The sequence below is a fragment of the Theobroma cacao genome, chromosome 4, assembly GCF_053813885.1.
Source record: "Theobroma cacao isolate CCN51 chromosome 4, ASM5381388v1, whole genome shotgun sequence".
In the NCBI taxonomy this organism is placed as follows: domain Eukaryota; kingdom Viridiplantae; phylum Streptophyta; class Magnoliopsida; order Malvales; family Malvaceae; genus Theobroma; species Theobroma cacao.
This window is the reverse complement of record NC_142642.1, coordinates 1,713,753-1,733,051: the sequence shown is the minus strand read 5'-3', so window position 1 is coordinate 1,733,051 and position 19,299 is coordinate 1,713,753. Positions and strand designations below refer to the sequence as shown.

Sequence of the window (19,299 nt, the reverse complement as noted above, 5' to 3'; positions counted from 1 at the left end):
TATCTCTTTCTTTTATTTGGACCACTGTTGTGAGTATATTGTTGAATACTCATAGTTGTCGGGATATCTCATATCAGACGTGAATGATTTTGAAATCAGTGGATTAAGTTGGGATATCTCATCTCATATCAGACGTGAATGATTTTGAAACCAGTGGATTAAGTTTGAAAAGTTGTTCTAGATATTGTATTCACAGCATTTTGAATATAAACATTTTGAATCAGAATGATTTTGGGAAACCACCTACTGAAGTTTTGGCTAACGGTTTAGGTATCTTGTGTTTATTTTAAAGCATTCTTCTCTTCTTTAATGGGTTTCAATAACTCCAAATTTGAACTTGCCATTGATTCCTGGACTTTGTCTTCAAGTTGAATAGTTGATGTCAATCCAAACATTTCAAAAGATTTTTTTGTTATTTCTGAAATATAAAAATCTTAACTAGCGCATAAATTTGCTCCATATACTGGTTATGATATCAAATAGACCAGCACAGATTTCATATAATTAATTAATTAATTAATTAAATATTATCATATTATCAACAAATAAATTTAAAATTAAAAAATTTTAAAAATATTTATTTTTATATTATTTTATAATATTAAAAATCTATAAATACCCAGAATGAGTCAAATAAAAACCTTTTCAATTAAGCCTGCTGCCCAATGATGTAGGACTTAGAGTTTAATTACTTTCCCTCCTAAGAGTCCTACTCATTTAACACAATGATGCAACTTCAAATAATAACATTTCCCAAGAAGACTTATCACCTTGGCAATTATTTGCCACACCCCAAATCCAAACATTACTTTCCAAATCCATCCTTCTAATTGTTGTACCTCCCACTTCTAAGGGCAAGTTTGTCCTCAGGGTACAGCTTGCTCGTTTGATTTCACTGAAATCATCTTAGAGTATACCAGCCTGTCATCAACAAATAAATAAAAAAAGAAAAAGAAAAAGAAAAAACAGCTTAATAAAGTTGCTGCTGGCTGTGGTTGCATGTAACCACATCATCCCACCTAAGGGCCCCTTCTTCCCTTTCCTCGTGTTTCTTTCTTTCTTTATTTTCTGTTCTTCTATCTAATTTGCCATTGAAGGATCAACATCAGATTTCAAGCAAAACTTCCCCAGGTTTGAAAACCCTGATCACCCAATTCCCATGTGAAATTTCAAATCAAAATTAGATCTTTCAAATTTTCCCCCCTTCAAAACCATGAATTTACTTCAACCTTAAAAAACCCAAAAAAAAAAAAAAAACCCAGACTCAGAATTGAGAAGAGAGAGGAAAAAAAAGGGAGAAACTTCATCTTAATCTCCGGTCTCTGCAAACCCATCAAGAAAAACCTAGAGAAATCAAAACCCAGAATTCGTTTTTTTTTCCAACAGAAAAAGATAAAAAAAAAAGGAAAGGGAAATGCCAAGCGTAGCTGTAAAATTATACAGTGTATTCTTCAAGTTCCTCTTGAAGCACCGTTTGCAGAACCGGATCCAAACACCTCTCGACGAATCCTCCAATCCATACGGCGTCACCACCCGACCTGAGGAATCCGTTTCCGCCCCCAACCCTTGTTTCACCGACGGCGTCGCCACCAAAGACATCCACATCGACCCTTTCACTTCCCTTACTATTCGGATCTTCCTCCCCGAATCGTCCCTTTCCCCTCCCGAACAACCCGAGCCGAAATCCAAGCCCAGATCGTCCCAACAAGACGACCCAAATTCCCTTAATCACCGAAGAAATAGTTATGGCCCGCCTAATATCGGAGCCCCTAGAAATGATCCGAGAAGAAGCAGTTTTGAAGGGTTAAATTTAAGATCCGACAATAATGTTTATCGAGGCTATTCACCATTACCTCAAAACTGTCGAAAATTACCAATAATGTTACAGTTTCATGGCGGTGGTTGGGTGAGTGGGAGCAATGATTCGGTTGCTAACGACTTTTTCTGTCGGAGGATAGCGAAATTGTGTGATGTTATAGTTGTGGCGGTTGGTTATAGGTTGGCGCCGGAGAATAGGTATCCGGCTGCATTCGAGGATGGATTGAAGGTGTTGAATTGGTTAGGGAAGCAAGCGAATTTAGCAGAGTGTAGTAAGTCGATGGGGAGTGGGGCGCGTGGGGTTGGAGCTGAGTTTAAGAAGGCTGAAGTTCAGAGACATATTGTGGATGCGTTTGGGGCTTCTATGGTTGAGCCGTGGTTGGCGGCTCATGGAGATCCGTCAAGGTTGCTATTCCTTTCTTCCTATATAAAGTTTTGATCTTGGTTATATTTGTTTTTGTTATTGATTGATTTGGTTTGAAGGGTAGGAGTTAGTTAGGAAGTGTAATTTGATCCCGGCATGAATGAGATGTCTTGATCTCTGATTGTGTTTGTTCTTGTTGTTAGATTCATTGTGATTTATGTGCTTTTGACTGGAAATGTTGATGAGCATTGGTTGTAGTACGGTTAATTGATTGATTAGGTTAAGGCTAGGGGTTAGGAACTGCAATTTGATCAGGAAAGTTTGGCTTTTTAAGCTTAAATTCATCAGTTTCATTAGATGCAAAGTAGGTAAAAATTTTAATCTTCAATGGTTTTATATTTGTTGCAATTGATTGGGTGTAAATTTGATATGCATTCCTTGCCTCTGTTTTTATTTTGTTGAGATGGTTGGCAAGTAGGAAGTGCATCTTGATTAGGGCAATGTAGCTTGTAAGCTTGAATTTGCATGATTTAATTAGATAGATATTGCTAGAATAGCAACTTGTGAATGAGGTTTTGGTTATGAAACTTTTGAAAGTAAATTAGTGTGGATAACTTGTGATCATACTCTGATCTGACTTGTATAACTGTGCAATAAATCTTCATCATCCAAAGTCTGTCAAATCTAAGTTCTCTTTCTGGTGGTAGAGGCTTTGGAAGTGGTCCTTCTGTATTCTAATATAGGATTCAATCTCTCAATTTGAAAATTCCTGGAAAGTTATAGTCTTTTGTGCACCACCGCCTCCTCTTCATCGAATACAGTTCAATTCAATTTTCAATTTTGTTTGTGTTTTCTGTATAGAGTTTTGAGTGTGTGTAGTATCAAGCACTTCTCTTCCTTATATTTCTGTTTCACATTTAATTGCCATAGATGTCCATGACATAGACATTTTGTTCATTCTGGCCCTTGGTTCTAGAATTTGCCTACTTGTTTTGGTAGTTTTGATTGACATTTGTGGCATTGGAGGTCCCTTAATGACCCCTTAGACAGTCAAAATTAAAATCATTTTTGCCCCTGAAGATTGCTTTTTAAATGAAAGTAATGAATTTTTTTTTAAGGTGTTTATTAAGCTAATTTACATTAGTTTAGCCAAACTTTAACTATTTGGTAACACATGAAAAGCATGCATTCATCATTTTCTATACTGTTGAGGATAAATAAAATGTTTCTATATTCCCTTGCAGCAAGTTGGCTTATTTTCTTGCTGTATTTTGTCTGAGGGGTGTCCTTAGTGCTATTGGTTTAACCATAGTATCAGAAAGAGAATGTATACTTTAAGAATCAACTATTAGATTTTGTCTGGATTTATTTCTTCCATTAGGTTGGGTGCTGATTGCTGAATTGCCTGTCCTGTGGACATCTGTCATTAGTAATTATGATGTCTACTTGACTTTCATGTTTTTTTTTATCCTCTCATACTTTTCATGCATTGAGACTTTTTGACTTGTGAGCAGATTCATACACCTAAGCTGGCTTATAAATGATTTTAATGCTTGTTGTTTAGCAACTTATGCCCAATGTTTTCTAATGTATGTTGTATCATGCAGCAACTTTCGTTTCACATGTTATGTTCAAAGGTGTTTAATAGAGTATGTGGTCAAGAGTTTGAGTTTGTCTTGTTGGTTGTATTGTGTTTTCTGTTGTGTCTTTAGTATGATCTATAAAACTTCTGGATCATAATCTCTGGTGTTAGTTGAGTATATAGTTGTCTTGTTGAATCAAAGCATGCAAGGAATATTGAGTCAACCTGGAAATCACAGTTTGAATGAGGTACAATTGAGGTCAAGGAAGAATCTATATGAAGGAGGCCAAGTTCAAATTCATACTGATTTTTGGATGAGATAAATTCTGGCAAATTATGTTTAATTGTTAACCTGGAAGATTGCTGCTTCTTAGTACTTTTTCGCTAGTTTATGGATCCTTATCTTCTATTTTGTAAAAGTTTCACATTGCCATTTTACCTTATCTTAAATTGTGATATTGTTGAAGCAGATGTGTTCTACTTGGGGTGAGTTGTGGGGCAAACATTGCAGATTATGTGGCTCGTAAAGCTGTTGAGGCAGGCAGGCTTCTGGACCCTGTCAAGGTTGTAGCACAGGTCCTAATGTACCCATTCTTCATTGGAAATGCTCCCACACGGTCTGAAATAAAGTTGGCAAACTCCTACTTCTATGACAAAGCAATGTGCATACTTGCCTGGAAACTCTTTCTTCCTGAGGAAGAGTTCAGCCTGGATCACCCAGCTGCCAATCCACTCATCCCAGACAGGGGCCCACCTCTGAAGCTCATGCCCCCAACACTGACAGTTGTAGCAGAACATGACTGGATGAGAGACCGAGCTATTGCTTACTCAGAGGCACTTCGGAAGGTAAATGTTGATGCGCCTGTTCTTGAATACAAGGATGCAGTTCACGAATTTGCAACCCTTGACATTCTTCTAAAGACCCCTGAGGCACAGGCCTGTGCTGAGGACATTGCCATCTGGGTTAAGAAGTACATCTCATTTCGAGGACATGAGTTCTCTTACTAAGTGGGAGGTTTCAAATGTTGAAAAGAGACTTGTGGCTGAGCATCACCCAGCAGCAACATTTTCTGCTATTCGGTTTAACAGAGAATGGTGCATGGTTGCTGTGCACAGGATCGGGATAAAATATTGCATTTGTTCTTTCTTGCTAATCCAGCAGCTGGCTTGTACTGCAGTTTCCAAGTTTATCCCATATCCTGTTCTGTTCTTTTTGTAAGATAGAGAACTTTTTATGATAGTAGATTAGTGAGATATGAGATGAGATTACTTCTTTTGAGTGCTGCACACCACATTGGGATGTTGTCAGTAACATTTTTTTTTCCTGTGAATTAAAATGTACTATTTCTCGTGAATAGAGTTTTATTCAATGGAGCACACTGCTTCTCTATTTACAGTATAGCAATGGCAACTTTACCTTGAAAATATCAAACTTGTGGCAAACAAATCTGTTCTTTGTGTATTTTAACTTACATCATCAGTGTACCTTGAAATACTTTTTTTGTCTGATCAGCAGATGGGGAAAATTGGAAAAGGTCATCGAAACATTTTTGAATCTTGGCTTCACAAATTGTACAAAGAGCAGATGATATCTAATCTGTAAACCATTTTGGGTAATGGGTGATTGATTAAGGATAAGGACATGCAATTAATGACAGCACATTGTGACCATACTGATCCTGGCAATATTATGGTAGGCAGACAAGTAGTTAAACTCCAATACATTATCCTGATCATAGGCAAAAGTCTTGTTTGCTTACCAATGCCTAGTTGTTTTTGTTTTGCCCAATGTCTATGTCATTGTTGACAAGACAATGATTTATTTCAGTCTCCTTGTCGGGTTTCAGCGAGAGAGGGAGTCGAGAGCTCCTGATTTCCAGTATAAATACCAAATGCAAGTCGATAGAAATTCCCGGGCATCCTCGCATTACAAAGTTTGCCTCAGCCAGGTTCTGGTTCTGTCCTCAGAGAATCAGGAACCATGGGGAGGCTGAAGCACAAGAAATGGATTGGGTTTTTCTGTTTCTTGGTGTTGACATGTTCAAGTAATTAAGAAGCAACCTCGGGTTGATATGCCCCAATATTGGAAGCACATTTGAGGGAGAGACTTGAATTGTGGAGGATGGAAAGTCCATGGCTACAAGCACAATCCACAAGCCAAGACTCAAGCCTCCACCAGTTCAGGTGGATCAGCCAGCCAGCCACCCTATCACATAGGCATTGCCATATATATGTTTGCAAAGTCTGGTGGAGTTTAGAGTTGCCAAGTTTTCCATTAGAGGAAAGCCTTGGCATCCTTGCCAGCATGTTGAAAATATCAAGTTGAGCAAAATGGCACAACAAAGTTTGGAACACTTTTTTCTGTTCAAGCTTTGATGGGGACGCATTTCCTTTCTTCTTTTCTTAATAAAATGTTATTATATACTTCACCCACTGTTTCAGATGGTGTTTTTCTACCTCTGAATTTCTAAATTTTGCCCCCAAATTTTGTTTACCTTATGAGTTTATCTCCAACTAATTTTATTTATTGTGTTATTCGTTAAGCCCAACACAATTAATCCAATAATTATTACAAGATAAATTCCACTTACATCATGTCCTAAGATAACTTCGATTTTCGTAAAAATTAATATGTTGATTTTTATATAATAAAATTCTTAATATTTAACAATATTTTTATAAATTTTTAAAATAAAATTAACAATTTAATTTTTTATAAGAACAAAATCAACATGCTAATTAAAAAAAATAATTCACGAGGTTCTAAATAATAGAAAGAAATTACAAGATGTTATGCGAAATAAAAAAATAAAAATAAAAATTATTTATTATCATATTGATTTACATAATAATGTTTTTAATATTTTAAAGTTGATACTACTATAGCGACAACAAAACTTAAGGTAACAATGAGTTATTGTTTTATCTTGAATATTTTATTAATTTTGTACACAAATCTTGAATTTTTTATTTGAAAAAAATTTTTTAAATCGAATATTTGAATGCGTAACCTGACAATAAATAAATAAATAAATAAATATTTGGTGAAAAAATTGTTCACTGTAGACTTAGAACAAGGAAAAGATTCCGATTGTTCATCCTACTCTGGGTCGTATTAGGCTTCGTATACTAACTGGATTAGGAGGATTTGATTATAAGCTAGTTGAATTCAACCACAACTGTAAAACTTTTTCTACTTCAACAAAAATTATGATTATAATTACACATATATATATATATATTATTATATTATTATAGAGGTAATCAGAGATAAATTAAAACTATTCCTCTATTTTTTTTCTTCATTGTAAGAGAGTCAGAGTCCTGCCATGAAAGAAGCTAAACCGACTCCAAACCTTCCTGTTTTCATCAATGCGGAAGATTTCTTGGATTCTTTGCCTCCTGGTTATTGCTTCAAGCCACGGGATGATGAACTTATTGTTCATTATTTGCGGAGGAGAGTCTGCAACAAACCATTGCCACCCAATAGGATCAAGGAGGTTGAGCTCTACAAGTACAGTCCTGATGATCTAACACAGGCTGATAATGCGTTGTCCAAAAAAGAGTCTGAATGGTATTTTTTCACACCCAGAGATCGTAAATATGTCAATGGTTCTAGACCAAGTCGAACAGCTGGTGATGGTTTCTGGAAGGCCACTGGATCAGATACGTCTGTCATGTTTAAAGGAAATATTGTAGGGTTTAAGAAGACATTAGTTTACTACTACGGGAAACCACCCAAGGGTGAGAAGACCAACTGGATAATGCATGAATACGTTTTAAGCAATCCTCCGGCAAGACAAAGAGCTGGAAAAGATGATATGCGGCTTGATGATTGGGTATTGTGCAGACTTCATAATAGGAACGATACCAAAGTTGGAGCTCCTCGACAGGCTACTGATCAAAAACAGGAGGAAGAAAATTATGCAATTACAGCAGCTCAAACTGAAATCCTGGAGCAACAATATGAGAATATCCTTCCACTTCAAATTGAAATTCCAGCAGCTCAAGCTGAAATCCTGGGGCAACAATATGGGAATATCCCTCCACCTCAAACTGAAATTCCAGCTGCTCGAACAGAAATTCTGAAGCAAGAATATGGGAATATCCTTCCACCTCAAACTGAACAGGTTCAAGTTCAGGATTTCAATTTGCTGCTGCCACAACAAATTTGTTCAATGCCTCTTTACAATCCATATGATGATTCAACTTCTGGATTTGCAAGTTTTCCTGAATCTTTACATCCTATGCTGGAATATCACTTTACAATGTTTCCTCGGCAGGATGTGTCTGTTTATGGTAATATTATAACAACAGTTGCACCAATAGCAACAATTCCTCCTCCTCAGTTCCAACATTCTGAGGGCCATGATCCTTTGAACATGCATCAGCAGCAACAGCAATTTTCAGGTGCCCCAAGCATCCATAATCCTTCGAACATGCATCAGCAGCAGCAATTTTCAAGTGTCCCAAACATCCATGATCCTTTGAATATGCATCAGCAGCAATTTTCAGGTGCCCCATACATCCTTGATCCTTCGAACATGCATCAGCAGCAACAGCAATTTTCAAGTGCTCCAAACATCCATGATCCTTTGAACATGCATCAGCAGCAGCAATTTTCAGGTGCCCCAAACATCCCTGATTCTTTGAACATGGATCAGCAGCAGCAGCAATTTTCAGGTGCCCCAAACATCCATGGTCCTTTGAACATGCATCAGCAGGAGCAGCAATTTTCAGATGCCCCAAGCATTCATGGTCCTTTGAACATGCATAAGCAGGAGCAGCAACTTTCAGATGCCCCAAACATTAACGAGTTCTTAGTTGCTGATCAATACATTTTAGTTACGGACCATGGTTTGCCTGATGTATAGAGTTTTTTTTTATGGTGTTGCTAATACTTTAGGGTTTGAATTTGTATTTTTTTTTCTGTTGATGGATTTTTTTTGAACTTTGGGCAATGGTAATTATACCCTTTTCCGACTTAATTTTTTAAGTAACTTAGGTTTTGAGGTCTGAAATTATATGCTCAGGCTTATTAGGACTTTAGGTTTAGAGCTGATTTTCAGCAACTCGATGTACATGTAATCTTTTACTTTTATACAACTGCAATTTCACTTTCCAAAAAACATAATGGTGAAAAGATTCATAACAATTAATCAATAGAAAATGCTACAAAAACGAATCCCTTTCATTCCAATCGAAAAGCCAACAACATGATCAGAATGGCCTCAAAACAAAATGCTTTTGAATCATGACTGTCTAGAATCAACAAGGGGACAGCCACATAAAAAGGGCACTGCCGTTTACAATCACAACGAAAAAGGGCTCATCTGCAAAAACAAGAGAAGGGGTTTGAGTGAAACTCCAATCTGACTTGTCGTCAATCATGTGGCAGCTTCAAATGCCAGTTCTCTTAGTGTCCGTGCCAATAACGTCTTCTTCTAAACCGCGGTGCTTCTATCCAAACCTGTAAGCTACTCAATGCAAAGGAAAGGATCCCAACGGCACCCATGGCGTAAAACATTTTGTAAGGTGCCAAAGCTAGACCAGAGAGATAGGAATATATTCTTATTTCGACCAAATTCAGTCTATTGATGGTAAAAGTAACAGGTAAATTTTCCGTTTGGTTTGTGGGAGCTCTATTGCAGGTTTGGGCAACTTCAAGCTGGTGATCTGGACATTGTCGAGCCCACTATTGGAGCTGGTACCTAGAACTCATTTGTATACATTGATATCTCCTTGTTGTACTTGGTGGTGCCATTGTGCTATACATTTGTGATATGTGTTCGTAGCAGAATTAAAATATGGTGTTGCATCAAAATTGAGATATGTAATTGAAGGCATTTTCCAGCATATCAATGGAGGGAAGTTTTTAAACAGTTGCATGATTGTCGAAGTTCAAAGTTTTGCTAGGTAGTATTCTTTATTAGGCCAAAACTGAACTAAATTGTAGTTCAGTGTCACATTCCAAACAGTGGTGTGGCATTGTTAAGAAGGCAGCTGAACAATGACAAATATGCTAATCATAGTTGCATGTCCTAGGAAAGGGAAGAGAGCTACCAGGACTACCATTTGTGTACTTAACCAATGCTGAGTAACAATCCTGTTCGGTAACTAAATATTAACTCACTCTAACAAGTTTGTTGTCAATACTATGTTTTATTTGCACTGATAGTGTCTGTTCTGAGCTATGAGGAGCCGTATATCAAAGTTCCTAATAAAGTATTGAACAGGGAGTAACACTGTTTCAGTTCCCAAAGAATTTATTATATAAAAGTGGCCTCAAATTCTCATTTAGATTGCTTTAAAGGAGCAGAACTTCCCCACATAATGTTCATACACTGTTATCTCTATTTCTAATGTTTGCCAACGGACAGGTACACGTTCCCTACAGCAGCAGCTTCCCTTCCAGGATAATGCTTTTTAGTCACTTTTGATGAGTTATAAATTCTGAGTATGTAGGTATAGGCAGAACTTAGTGAAGCCATTGATGCAGTAAGAAGAGGGAGACACACCTCAGGTGTAAGGGAAGATGGGCTACCATGCTGTGTTTGTAAATTTTCTGGAATTAAATCAGTTGAACACAGAAGTGGTTTGAAACATTTGATACGTCTCCACCTTCATGTGCTTGATACGTACTGACCTTTGAGTTGTGGGACACTGTACAATGGACCTGTTAGGAAGAAAAGGGTTAAGACCTGTTTGGATATTGGAATTATTTGAAACTGTTGACAGATTTCTATCAATTAAAACGGTTCCATGAAATAGAGTGTCAATTAAATTTGGTTTAAATAACAAAAAAAATCTCTAAATAATATCGAATTATTTAATTGAAACGCTTATATTTTTTAAACTTGAATTTGTATTCTAAAAAAAAGTCTTAATTCTTTTATTGTACTTGCACAAATTTTTAGCTCGTAATGGAAAATTTAAAGTTGGCATTTTCTCTTACCTCACACCAAAATCCAGCATTTATACTTTTATGTGTTGTATGTTGAAATAAATAATTAACATGGATGCATATGAACTATAAAATAGTAGTGAAGATTGTTGTTATATAATTGATATCTCTAATAAACCAAATTGCTTGGACCAAATTTTGGGTTTTCAATTTTAGCTTGAAGAAGACACAATTAACCAGAAAATGAGTTGCAGAAAACCTTTTCTAGCAGGGAACATACATAGACTGTTTGCAGAGGAAGTTTCTAGCAGAAAAAAAAAACAAAATCTGAGAGCAAAGAACTCGGAACTAGCGGACTACAAAGGTTACAACCTTTTGTGTTGTAACGTGTAACAGTTGACACGATTTTTTGTGTTGGTGGCTTTGAAAGGTTATACTGGCCGGTCTCTGATGCGAAGGTTAATGGCTCTAGATGCCATTGCTCTCAAATTTGCTCTAGCTAAGGAAAGAGGGGTTCTTGATTGCTGATGAGTCCCTCTAAAAGACTCCATGAATTCTTCCCTTTGCAACCTTAAAGCTAATGCAGCATCCACATCTTGGCTTGGCATCTCTCTTCTTCTCCTCGTGCTTACTAACCGTGAAAGATCCTCTCTCTGCAGCCTTAAAGCCAATGCAGCATCCTCATCTTGGCTCATCACCCCTCTTCGCCTCATACTTGCATCTGTGGTACTACGAGTCCTTCTGGTACTACGACTTCCACTCTCTGGACTTTGACGCTCAACTTCCCGGCTATTTAAGGCACCCGCAGCCTTCCTTGCTTCAACCTCTTGGGGAAACAAAAGCTGTATTGTATTCCAAAGAACTGTGTTCACAGTGCAAGATCTTCCATTGCTACATATTCAAACAAGAACTGTGTTAGTGCAGAAGTTCATTACAACGATGTCAATCAGTTAATTTACAGCTGCGGTTGGTTTTACCTTATTAGCTGCCTGCACTTTGGGCATTTCTTCCCACATTTATCTGCAGCTGATCTCAGACATTTCTTACAGAAACTACAATGAAAGAGAAAAGGGTTTCACTAAAGTGACAGATCAATTACAAAAAACTACTCAAGGTAACAAATTTTAGTTTTGTTGAATTGAATATGTGATTGGCTTCTGTACCTGTGTCCACAAGGAGTGGTACTTGGTTCAAAGCAGATCTCCAAACAAATCTACCAAGCAAATAATGCCACATTAGAAGAAAAAGAAAAATAATCCATTAGCTTGATCAATCAGTCAAAGCTGAATCTGTTAACGAATATAGGCAAAAACTAATGACTTACTGCACAAGAAAGCTCGTCTCTAAGTTTATCCATATACTGAGGAGCTGGGTTGGAGCAAGAAACACCAGGGGCCTGTTGGGTTGGTTCGTTTACTTCTGATTTCTTCTCCTCATTAACATTGATTCTTTGTTCCATTGACTGTTTCCCACTCTCTAGGCAACATTATTATGAAATAAAAATCAATTTTCTTTCCTCCTTTTACTTTTCTCGGCAAACAAAAGAATTCCAAGAAGCAAACAGAAAATGAATTACCTTGTTTTGAAGTTCCTTCCTCATCGAGGTTTAAAGGAGCAATAGGAGTTGAAACAGGGCTCCTTCTCTGAGCCCTACGTTTCCTGAAAATCAAAACCATGAAGAAATAAATTAAAAAAAAAACCAAATAAAAAGAAACAATAAAAGCCTAAAAAAATTTTGGGATTATAAATTACCTTCTTGAAGTGGTGGAAGGTGGAGTCTTGAAAACCAAATCGGAGCGTTTCTTGTGTTTGGATTGTCGATCAGGGGTGTCTTCGACGATGAGACTAGCAACGAGAAGGGCTTCCTCGTCCCATCCAGCCATGGCTGCCACGGATTTGAACCTGGGACTAAACCGGGTATCAACTTTTTGGCTATTTTCAATCGGAATTGCTTGCTTTGAATCTTGTGGGGTTTGTTTTGGTTCTGCCCTCACCATTTTCTTGGACTTTCTTTCTGCGTTTACTCAGAAGGAAAAGAGAAAGAACGTTTCTCTTCCTCAGATGGAAGGCCTATAGGAAAAACGGTGGCATGATCTTTCCTAACGGTCAAATTTTTTGAATTTGGTAATGAGCTGTCGGCGTTCAGGGACTACAATTCCAAGCCTTTACTAATTAGTCATTTATAAACAAGTCTTGGGCCTTGAAGGCCCATAAAGAGAGTTAAAGAGGATAAGAGAATTTGATTCATTGATTTGTGCATTCTTTGCCCAACCTAAACTCTGCTTGAACATCATTTGCAGAAGGGAAGTTATTAATGCCATAGCAGCACCACCATTTGTGTATTTAACAGTCCTGCTCTGTAACTAGATATTAACGCTCTAACAAGTTTGTTGTCAATACTATGTTTTATTTGCAGACACTGAAGATATATGTCCCTGAAACATTTGAGAATAAGTGAGATGAAAATAGTTTGCTGCACACTATAGTTCCTGAGTTCAATATTGGCACAGAGGTTATAATTCTGGGTGTTTTGGCTTTAAATATGTTTCTCAACAGGGAAGCACTAATAGTGTCTGTTCCAAGCTATGAGGAGCCATATACCAAAGTTCCTAATAAAGTATTGAACAAGGAGTAACACTGTTTCAGTTCCCAAAGAATTTCTTATATAAAACTGGCCTCAAATTCTGATTTAGATTGCTTTGAAGGAGCAGAATTTCCCCACATAATGTTCATGCACTGTTATCTCTATTTCTAATGTTTGCCAATGGACAGGTACACGTTCCCTACAGCAGCAGCTTCCCTTCCAGGATAATGCTTTTTATTCACTTGTGATGAGTTATAAATTCTGAGTAGGTATGTATAGGCAGAACTTGGTGAAGCCATTGATGCAGTGAGAAGAGGGAGACACACCTCAAGTGTAAGGGAAGATGGGCTACCATGCTGTGTTTGTAAATCCTCTGGACTTAAAATCAGTTGAGTACAGATGTGGTTTGAATCATTTGATACATTCTCCACCTTCATGTGCTTGATACTGACCTTTGAGTCGTGGGACACTGTACCATGGGCCTGTTAGGAAAAGCAAGAAGGGGGTTAATGACCTGTTTGGATATTGGAATTAATTATACCAGTTCCATGAAATAGAGTGTCAATTAAATTTGATTTAAATAACAAAAAAATCTCTAAACTATATCAAATTATTTAATTGAAACGTTTATATTTTTATTGTATCAAAAAAAAGTCTTCAGCTTGAATTTGTATAAAAAAAAAGTTTAATTCTTTTATTATATTCACACAAGTTCTTAGTTTTGTAACGAAAAATTTAAAATTGACATTTTCTCTTATCTCACGCCAACATATATTATATTTTACAATGATAAATATTATTATTTTCAATTTCACATTAAAAATTTTAATACCTCATGAACTTGTAGTAAGGTGGATATATCATAATGACCTTAGTGTAAACAAACCACTTTGTACTTAAAACTTGAAACCAAGACATTCATGATTGAATTATTAATACTATTAAATTCAAGTAACTATACATATATTCTAAGTACTATATACATAATTAAAGAGTAAAGCTGTTTCATTCCAATTTTTTTTTTTTGATATGATAGGAATTCAAATATCTTTCAACTTATGTCTCAAATTAAAATTTTGAAACATAATCTTAACTTCATTATTGAGTATAATATTTCGTTATAAAATACTTGAAATAAGAAATATTATTAATTTTGAGAAATTTGAGATTTGACAATTAATATCTTCTCTGTTTTCCCATATAAAGAGAAATCATGTTTGGCCCTGAGTCAACTTACCATTTTTAGAAGGAATCATATGCTAAGAAGGATAAATTTATAGTCTACTTAGCAAAAAAGTTCTTATCGAAAGTAATTGAAAAGGAAAAAAAAAAGAAAAAAAAATGAAAAAGCCAATTTGGTATTTCAAAGACTTAAAAGGCTGAGCCTTGGAAGATTTATTTGTTCTTCACGTGATCTAGGGCTGGAAGAAAACGTGGCTGAGGAGTGAGGAGTTGAGAAAAAAAAACCCAGAATGGGAAGTTGTGAAGAATACTACTCGTCACTACCAGAAACCCCAAACCAAACTCAAACAGAGTCTGCTTTAGGGTTTAACTCAAGTACCCTTTTGTCTAATCTTTACCCTGGAACAGAAAAAGAAGAAGAAAGCCTTGTTGAAGGTCTTAAAAATGTGACCTTGGAAGAGAGTGACAGGAAAAGCTACGCTGGAGATGACAACAGTGAAAATCTTCAAGTGGACTGGCAGAATGGTGAGAATTATCAGTATCCTTTAAGGCCTTATGCTGAAGATTGTAGCTTTTATCTTAAAACTGGCCATTGCAAGTTTGGTTTGAACTGCAAGTTTAACCACCCAGATGGGGGTGGGTCTCAGGTATAGATTTTTCTTTTTATCAGGAATTCTTTTTTTTTTTTTCAGTAAAGGATTGATCTTTTTTTTTTTCCTTTTGAAATTGTAGTGGACTTATATTTTTTGCGGGTTTTTCTTTTGTGATGGTTATTGAAGGATAAGGAGAACCATAAAGGATGGACTGCTGAGCAGACAGGGCAAATTGAATGCAAGGTTAGGCTTTTGTGGCAACATGAAATTGATTTATTTAGTTTCATTTTCTGGCTGTATCTTTGATTATGTTTCTGTTTCTGTCTCCTAAAAAGGAGTGTTATTTGAAGAATTTTGAAGTTAAGAGGAAAAGGCAGAATTTTTGTACAAAGGGAAAAGTATTGAATTGTTGAACAAGTGTTTGATATAGCTGTGATATATAATTCAAGTGTACTATTTTAGTTTGGATTATTTTACTTGATAATTCTTGAGCTGAAAAGTAGAATCAGCTTTGATTACCAGAGGACGTGCTTGCATTCAGCAATTAGTTTTTGCTCATACATTTTCGCTATCTCTTTTTCTCTGTTTATTTATTTATTGTCTATTGAACTACATGATAGCAGTCCGTGATGAAATCAGCTGGAAAGTAGTTTACTTTGAGTGTAAATGCAAAGTATCAATGTCTATAATTATAGTAAACAAACATTGATGTTTTTTTGAAAGTAACAAACATTGATGTTGACAATTGGAATTGATTGTGTTAAAGTTTGGCGCTCCTATGCCACGTTATCATTTCACCTCTATTCTGCATGCCTTGCCATCTTTGCATTGCTATCAATGTACAAACACTTTCTGGCAGTTTGTTCTTCTCTTTCTCTCTCTCTCTGTGTTTGGGGGATAGGTGTGTGTTTGGTGGGTTGGGGGGGGGGGGTGTTTGAGGAGTTTTCATCATTCCATTCTACTTGTGTTTCTGTTCTATTCTTTATATATTAATTTCTGGTTTAAGTTAAACAGTTGCTAATTTTATAAAAGAAGGCACTTCTAATAGCTTGAAAGTTCTAGGATGATGCTATCTTTGATGTGATCTCAGCTGTATTTTGTTACACGAAGCATTAGCATACACATGGCATGGAGTATTGAGTTCCTCAATGTTATGATGTTTGTAGTATTACCGAGCCACTGGAGGGTGCAGATATGGAGATGCTTGCAGATATAGGCACTCTAAAGAAGATTATGTATTAGCTCCACTAGAAGTCAACTCCTTTGGCCTGCCAGTACAAGTGGTACATCTATTGTAAATTATTCTTTTTGATTGTTGCTACTGCTACCTTCTTGATTATCAATGCAATTTCACTAGTTATCTTTATTTTCATTGTCTTCCTGGCATTTTTGGTGTAACTTGAAGGGTATAAATGAGAAGAGGGAGCAGGATGGCTCTGTGGAACAGACAGGGCAGATTGAATGCAAGGTTTGAAGATTACTCTTGGCCCATGGCAATACTAGAGAGCCATGCTAAGCTTTGAATTTGAAACCTGTTATAAACATCTTGATTTTTGTATTGTTATTTTGGCAGTATTACCTAACTTCAGGAGGATGCAAGTATGGAAACGCTTGTAGATATAGTCACTCCAAAGAGAAGTCTAGATACCTGGAAAAGTCTGAGATACCTCCTCCAGAACTTAACTTCCTAGGCCTGCCAATTCGAATGGTAATAATTTTATGTTTTATGGTGTTATATTTTGTTTTCTCACTTAGCTTTTAAAACAGGCTTGGTCAATGAATACTTTGCAATTGGATCTGCCTTGTAGGTGTGCTATGTGAACTAACTGAAATTCTATGTTTATTTCAGCTGGAGAAAGAGTGCCCTTATTACATGCGTACAGGTTCTTGTGCATATGGACCTAATTGCAGGTTTAACCATCCTGACCCCACTACTGCTGAAGGATCCAACATTTTCAGCTCAGACTCTTCTGGTTTTGGAGGCCATTCTTCAGGGAATTATCATCGTGAATCCAGTCTTTTGCCATTGTCATCCAAACCAACTGCAGCTTCCTTGTCTTTGAATATGATGCCAGATAAGCATGTTCCATACTTGAATCAGAGTTCATCTTATGCTCATGGGATGCATCTAAATTCTGAATGGAATGGACATCAGGTAGCTTTGCTCTTACTCCGGTCAACCTAGTTTGTTTTCTCCACTACTGCTTTTTTCTAATTTTCTTTCAAAAAGCAATTTTGGTTTCAAAGTTCAACCTTTAGTATGATGATTCTTTATTTCTGATGTAATGTTTCTATATTCATAGGAAGTTTGGATGATGGTGTTTCTCTTTAACCTAAATCTCTCTCTTTCGTGCGATGACTTTAGCCACCTTGGCTGTTTAGTTTCTGAATATGTCTTTTAGTAAGTAAATTGCATCAGATATCCATGACCTTTGTGCAATATTTCATTTTTATCATCGAATTTTAAAACTCAATTTTTGGATCAGCAACCTTATAAAAATGTTCCAAATTAATTCATTCTGTCAATCACATTAATTTTTTACAGAATTTGCCACATTTGTGTGGCCTGGATGCGTGGATGTTCATGTGGCAAAAAAAGGACATGTTTATACCATGTGATGTCGAGATGACATATTCCTTTAATTTTTAACGGTGATTTGATGGAATTTGATTAATTTGGAGACTTTTAAAAGCTTGCAGATCCTAATTGAATTTTAAAGGCCACAGATGAAAATGAAATATTGTACGAAGGTTATGGATGATTGGTGTATTTTACTCATTATTTAGTTTATATTGAAAAAGGATGTGGAGATGATGATGTTAAGTGATGAATTTGTGTTGAGTTCTCTACACATCATATGTGAAAGGATTTTCAAAGTCAACTTTCTTTCATGGTCTCTTTCTGGAGTTATTACAGTCCAGATTTCATCTGTAACTTCTATATAAAGGGTATAAATGCTAGAATCTACTATGTGTCCTGAATTGGGAACAGTGGAACGCATGCCATTTAATTGCATTCTTCAGTGTTATGTTTTTTTGGTTTTCTCTCTCTCTGTTTGTGTGTGTGTGCTTGGAGAGGCATTGGCCGTGTCTGCATTGTTTTATGCTATTAACGTGTTCTGCTGTTGTCAGGAATGTTTGCTTGTGTTATTTCTCTTATGGGAACTCATTCGTGGCTTGCTGTGACCCTTAATGACAGGAAAAAACTAGTCATTCTTACTCAGCTTCTTCAATACCCAATGCAATAAAGATGGCAGACAACTCCAAACTCCATCAAGAGCAGATACAAGCTGATGAATTCCCTGAACGACCTGGTGAACCTGAATGTCCTTACTTTATGAAAACTGGATATTGCAAGTATAAGGCTGCCTGCAAGTTTCACCATCCCAAGACTCGACCTTCAAAGCCACCTGTTTTTATCCTTAGCAGTGCAGGCCTGCCTCTAAGACCTGTAAGTCTGCATCATCTTCTGTGTATCACTCTTACCTATATTATTACTGTCAATAGATACTCCAAAAAACTTTCTTTGAGCACGTCGTCAATCTGTCCATGAAATTGGTTCATCCTGGTTGATAACTGCTTTGAAAATCAGCAAAAGCAATCACATTGGTGATAGAACTAGCACCAATTCTTCTTCTCCCTTGATTATTTTTACTCCTGTTTTAACGCATCTGTTTACCTTTCTTATTTTGTTGCCCTGCAGGATAGAAAAATCTGCTGGAACTATGAGAAATACGGCATCTGCAAGTACGGAACCAGCTGTTTCTTTAACCATCCCGAGAATCATTTCTCATCAGCTGGCCCGGTCGACTCCATTCCATAGTCTCTTCATTAGGCATCCATGGTACAACATTTGCAGGGGACCAAAGTGGTGGATTTGAGATAGACTGTGGGCTTTGTACAGAAGCTGCTTAGGTTTTGACTGCATCTATGAACAATCTCCCTTTAAGCACCCCCACTTCTAACTCCAATGTGCATGATCATGTGCTTCCTTTTGTTTTTATCCCCAATTTACAGTTCTTTTGGTCTGATAAAAATCCAATTTGAGAAAAAGAAATAATTTTTTCTTTTTCTTTTTTCATTAATTATAGTGTTTTCCCTAAAGCTAAAGGTTCCATTGAAGTTGGGTCGCGTTTATATTTAATGAATCAAATATTATTGCTTTATTAATAGAATTTTAAAAAAAATAAATGTTAATAATTTTAAAAATATTTATTTTGAAGAATTTTTAAATATTTATCTGTATACATTTAGGAGGTGACATTTTATAAT

At 36.4% G+C, this 19,299-nt stretch overlaps 3 protein-coding genes across 3 annotated transcripts; 2 read left to right on the top strand and 1 right to left on the bottom strand.

Moving 5' to 3' along the window:
- Nucleotides 1-989: 989 nt before the first annotated feature.
- Nucleotides 990-5,163, top strand: LOC18600926 (putative carboxylesterase 11). The gene is made up of 2 exons (XM_007031669.3): nucleotides 990-2,223; nucleotides 4,235-5,163. Exons 1-2 carry the CDS (start codon nucleotides 1,415-1,417, stop codon nucleotides 4,770-4,772), a joined length of 1,347 nt encoding a protein of 448 aa, XP_007031731.1. The 5' UTR covers nucleotides 990-1,414; the 3' UTR covers nucleotides 4,773-5,163.
- Nucleotides 5,164-10,900: 5,737 nt separating this feature from the next.
- On the bottom strand, nucleotides 10,901-12,799 carry LOC18600923 (uncharacterized). Its single transcript, XM_007031665.3, has 6 exons — nucleotides 12,421-12,799; nucleotides 12,245-12,327; nucleotides 11,993-12,144; nucleotides 11,832-11,881; nucleotides 11,646-11,720; nucleotides 10,901-11,559 (listed from the first exon to the last, which is right to left on the bottom strand). Exons 1-6 carry the CDS (start codon nucleotides 12,663-12,665, stop codon nucleotides 11,100-11,102), a joined length of 1,065 nt encoding a protein of 354 aa, XP_007031727.2. The 5' UTR covers nucleotides 12,666-12,799; the 3' UTR covers nucleotides 10,901-11,099.
- A 1,816-nt stretch (nucleotides 12,800-14,615) lies between these two features.
- LOC18600922 (zinc finger CCCH domain-containing protein 67-like) lies at nucleotides 14,616-19,037 on the top strand. The gene is made up of 8 exons (XM_007031663.3): nucleotides 14,616-15,081; nucleotides 15,214-15,270; nucleotides 16,194-16,310; nucleotides 16,433-16,495; nucleotides 16,601-16,735; nucleotides 16,877-17,182; nucleotides 18,227-18,478; nucleotides 18,731-19,037. The coding sequence occupies exons 1-8, from the start codon at nucleotides 14,725-14,727 to the stop codon at nucleotides 18,848-18,850; spliced, it is 1,407 nt and encodes a 468-aa protein (XP_007031725.2). The 5' UTR covers nucleotides 14,616-14,724; the 3' UTR covers nucleotides 18,851-19,037.
- Nucleotides 19,038-19,299: the final 262 nt, after the last annotated feature.

Coding starts and splice junctions, on each gene's coding strand:
- LOC18600926 (XM_007031669.3), top strand. CDS start 1,415: ATGCCAAGCGTAGCTGTAAAATTATACAGTGTATTCTTCAAGTTCCTC. Junction 2,224..4,234: donor GCTCATGGAGATCCGTCAAG/GTTGCTATTCCT, acceptor TTGTTGAAGCAG/ATGTGTTCTACTTGGGGTGA.
- LOC18600922 (XM_007031663.3), top strand. CDS start 14,725: ATGGGAAGTTGTGAAGAATACTACTCGTCACTACCAGAAACCCCAAAC. Junction 15,082..15,213: donor CAGATGGGGGTGGGTCTCAG/GTATAGATTTTT, acceptor TGGTTATTGAAG/GATAAGGAGAACCATAAAGG. Junction 15,271..16,193: donor CAGGGCAAATTGAATGCAAG/GTTAGGCTTTTG, acceptor TGATGTTTGTAG/TATTACCGAGCCACTGGAGG.
- LOC18600923 (XM_007031665.3), bottom strand. CDS start 12,665: ATGGTGAGGGCAGAACCAAAACAAACCCCACAAGATTCAAAGCAAGCA. Junction 11,721..11,831: donor ACCACTCCTTGTGGACACAG/GTACAGAAGCCA, acceptor CTTTCATTGTAG/TTTCTGTAAGAAATGTCTGA. Junction 11,560..11,645: donor AAGTGCAGGCAGCTAATAAG/GTAAAACCAACC, acceptor TTGAATATGTAG/CAATGGAAGATCTTGCACTG.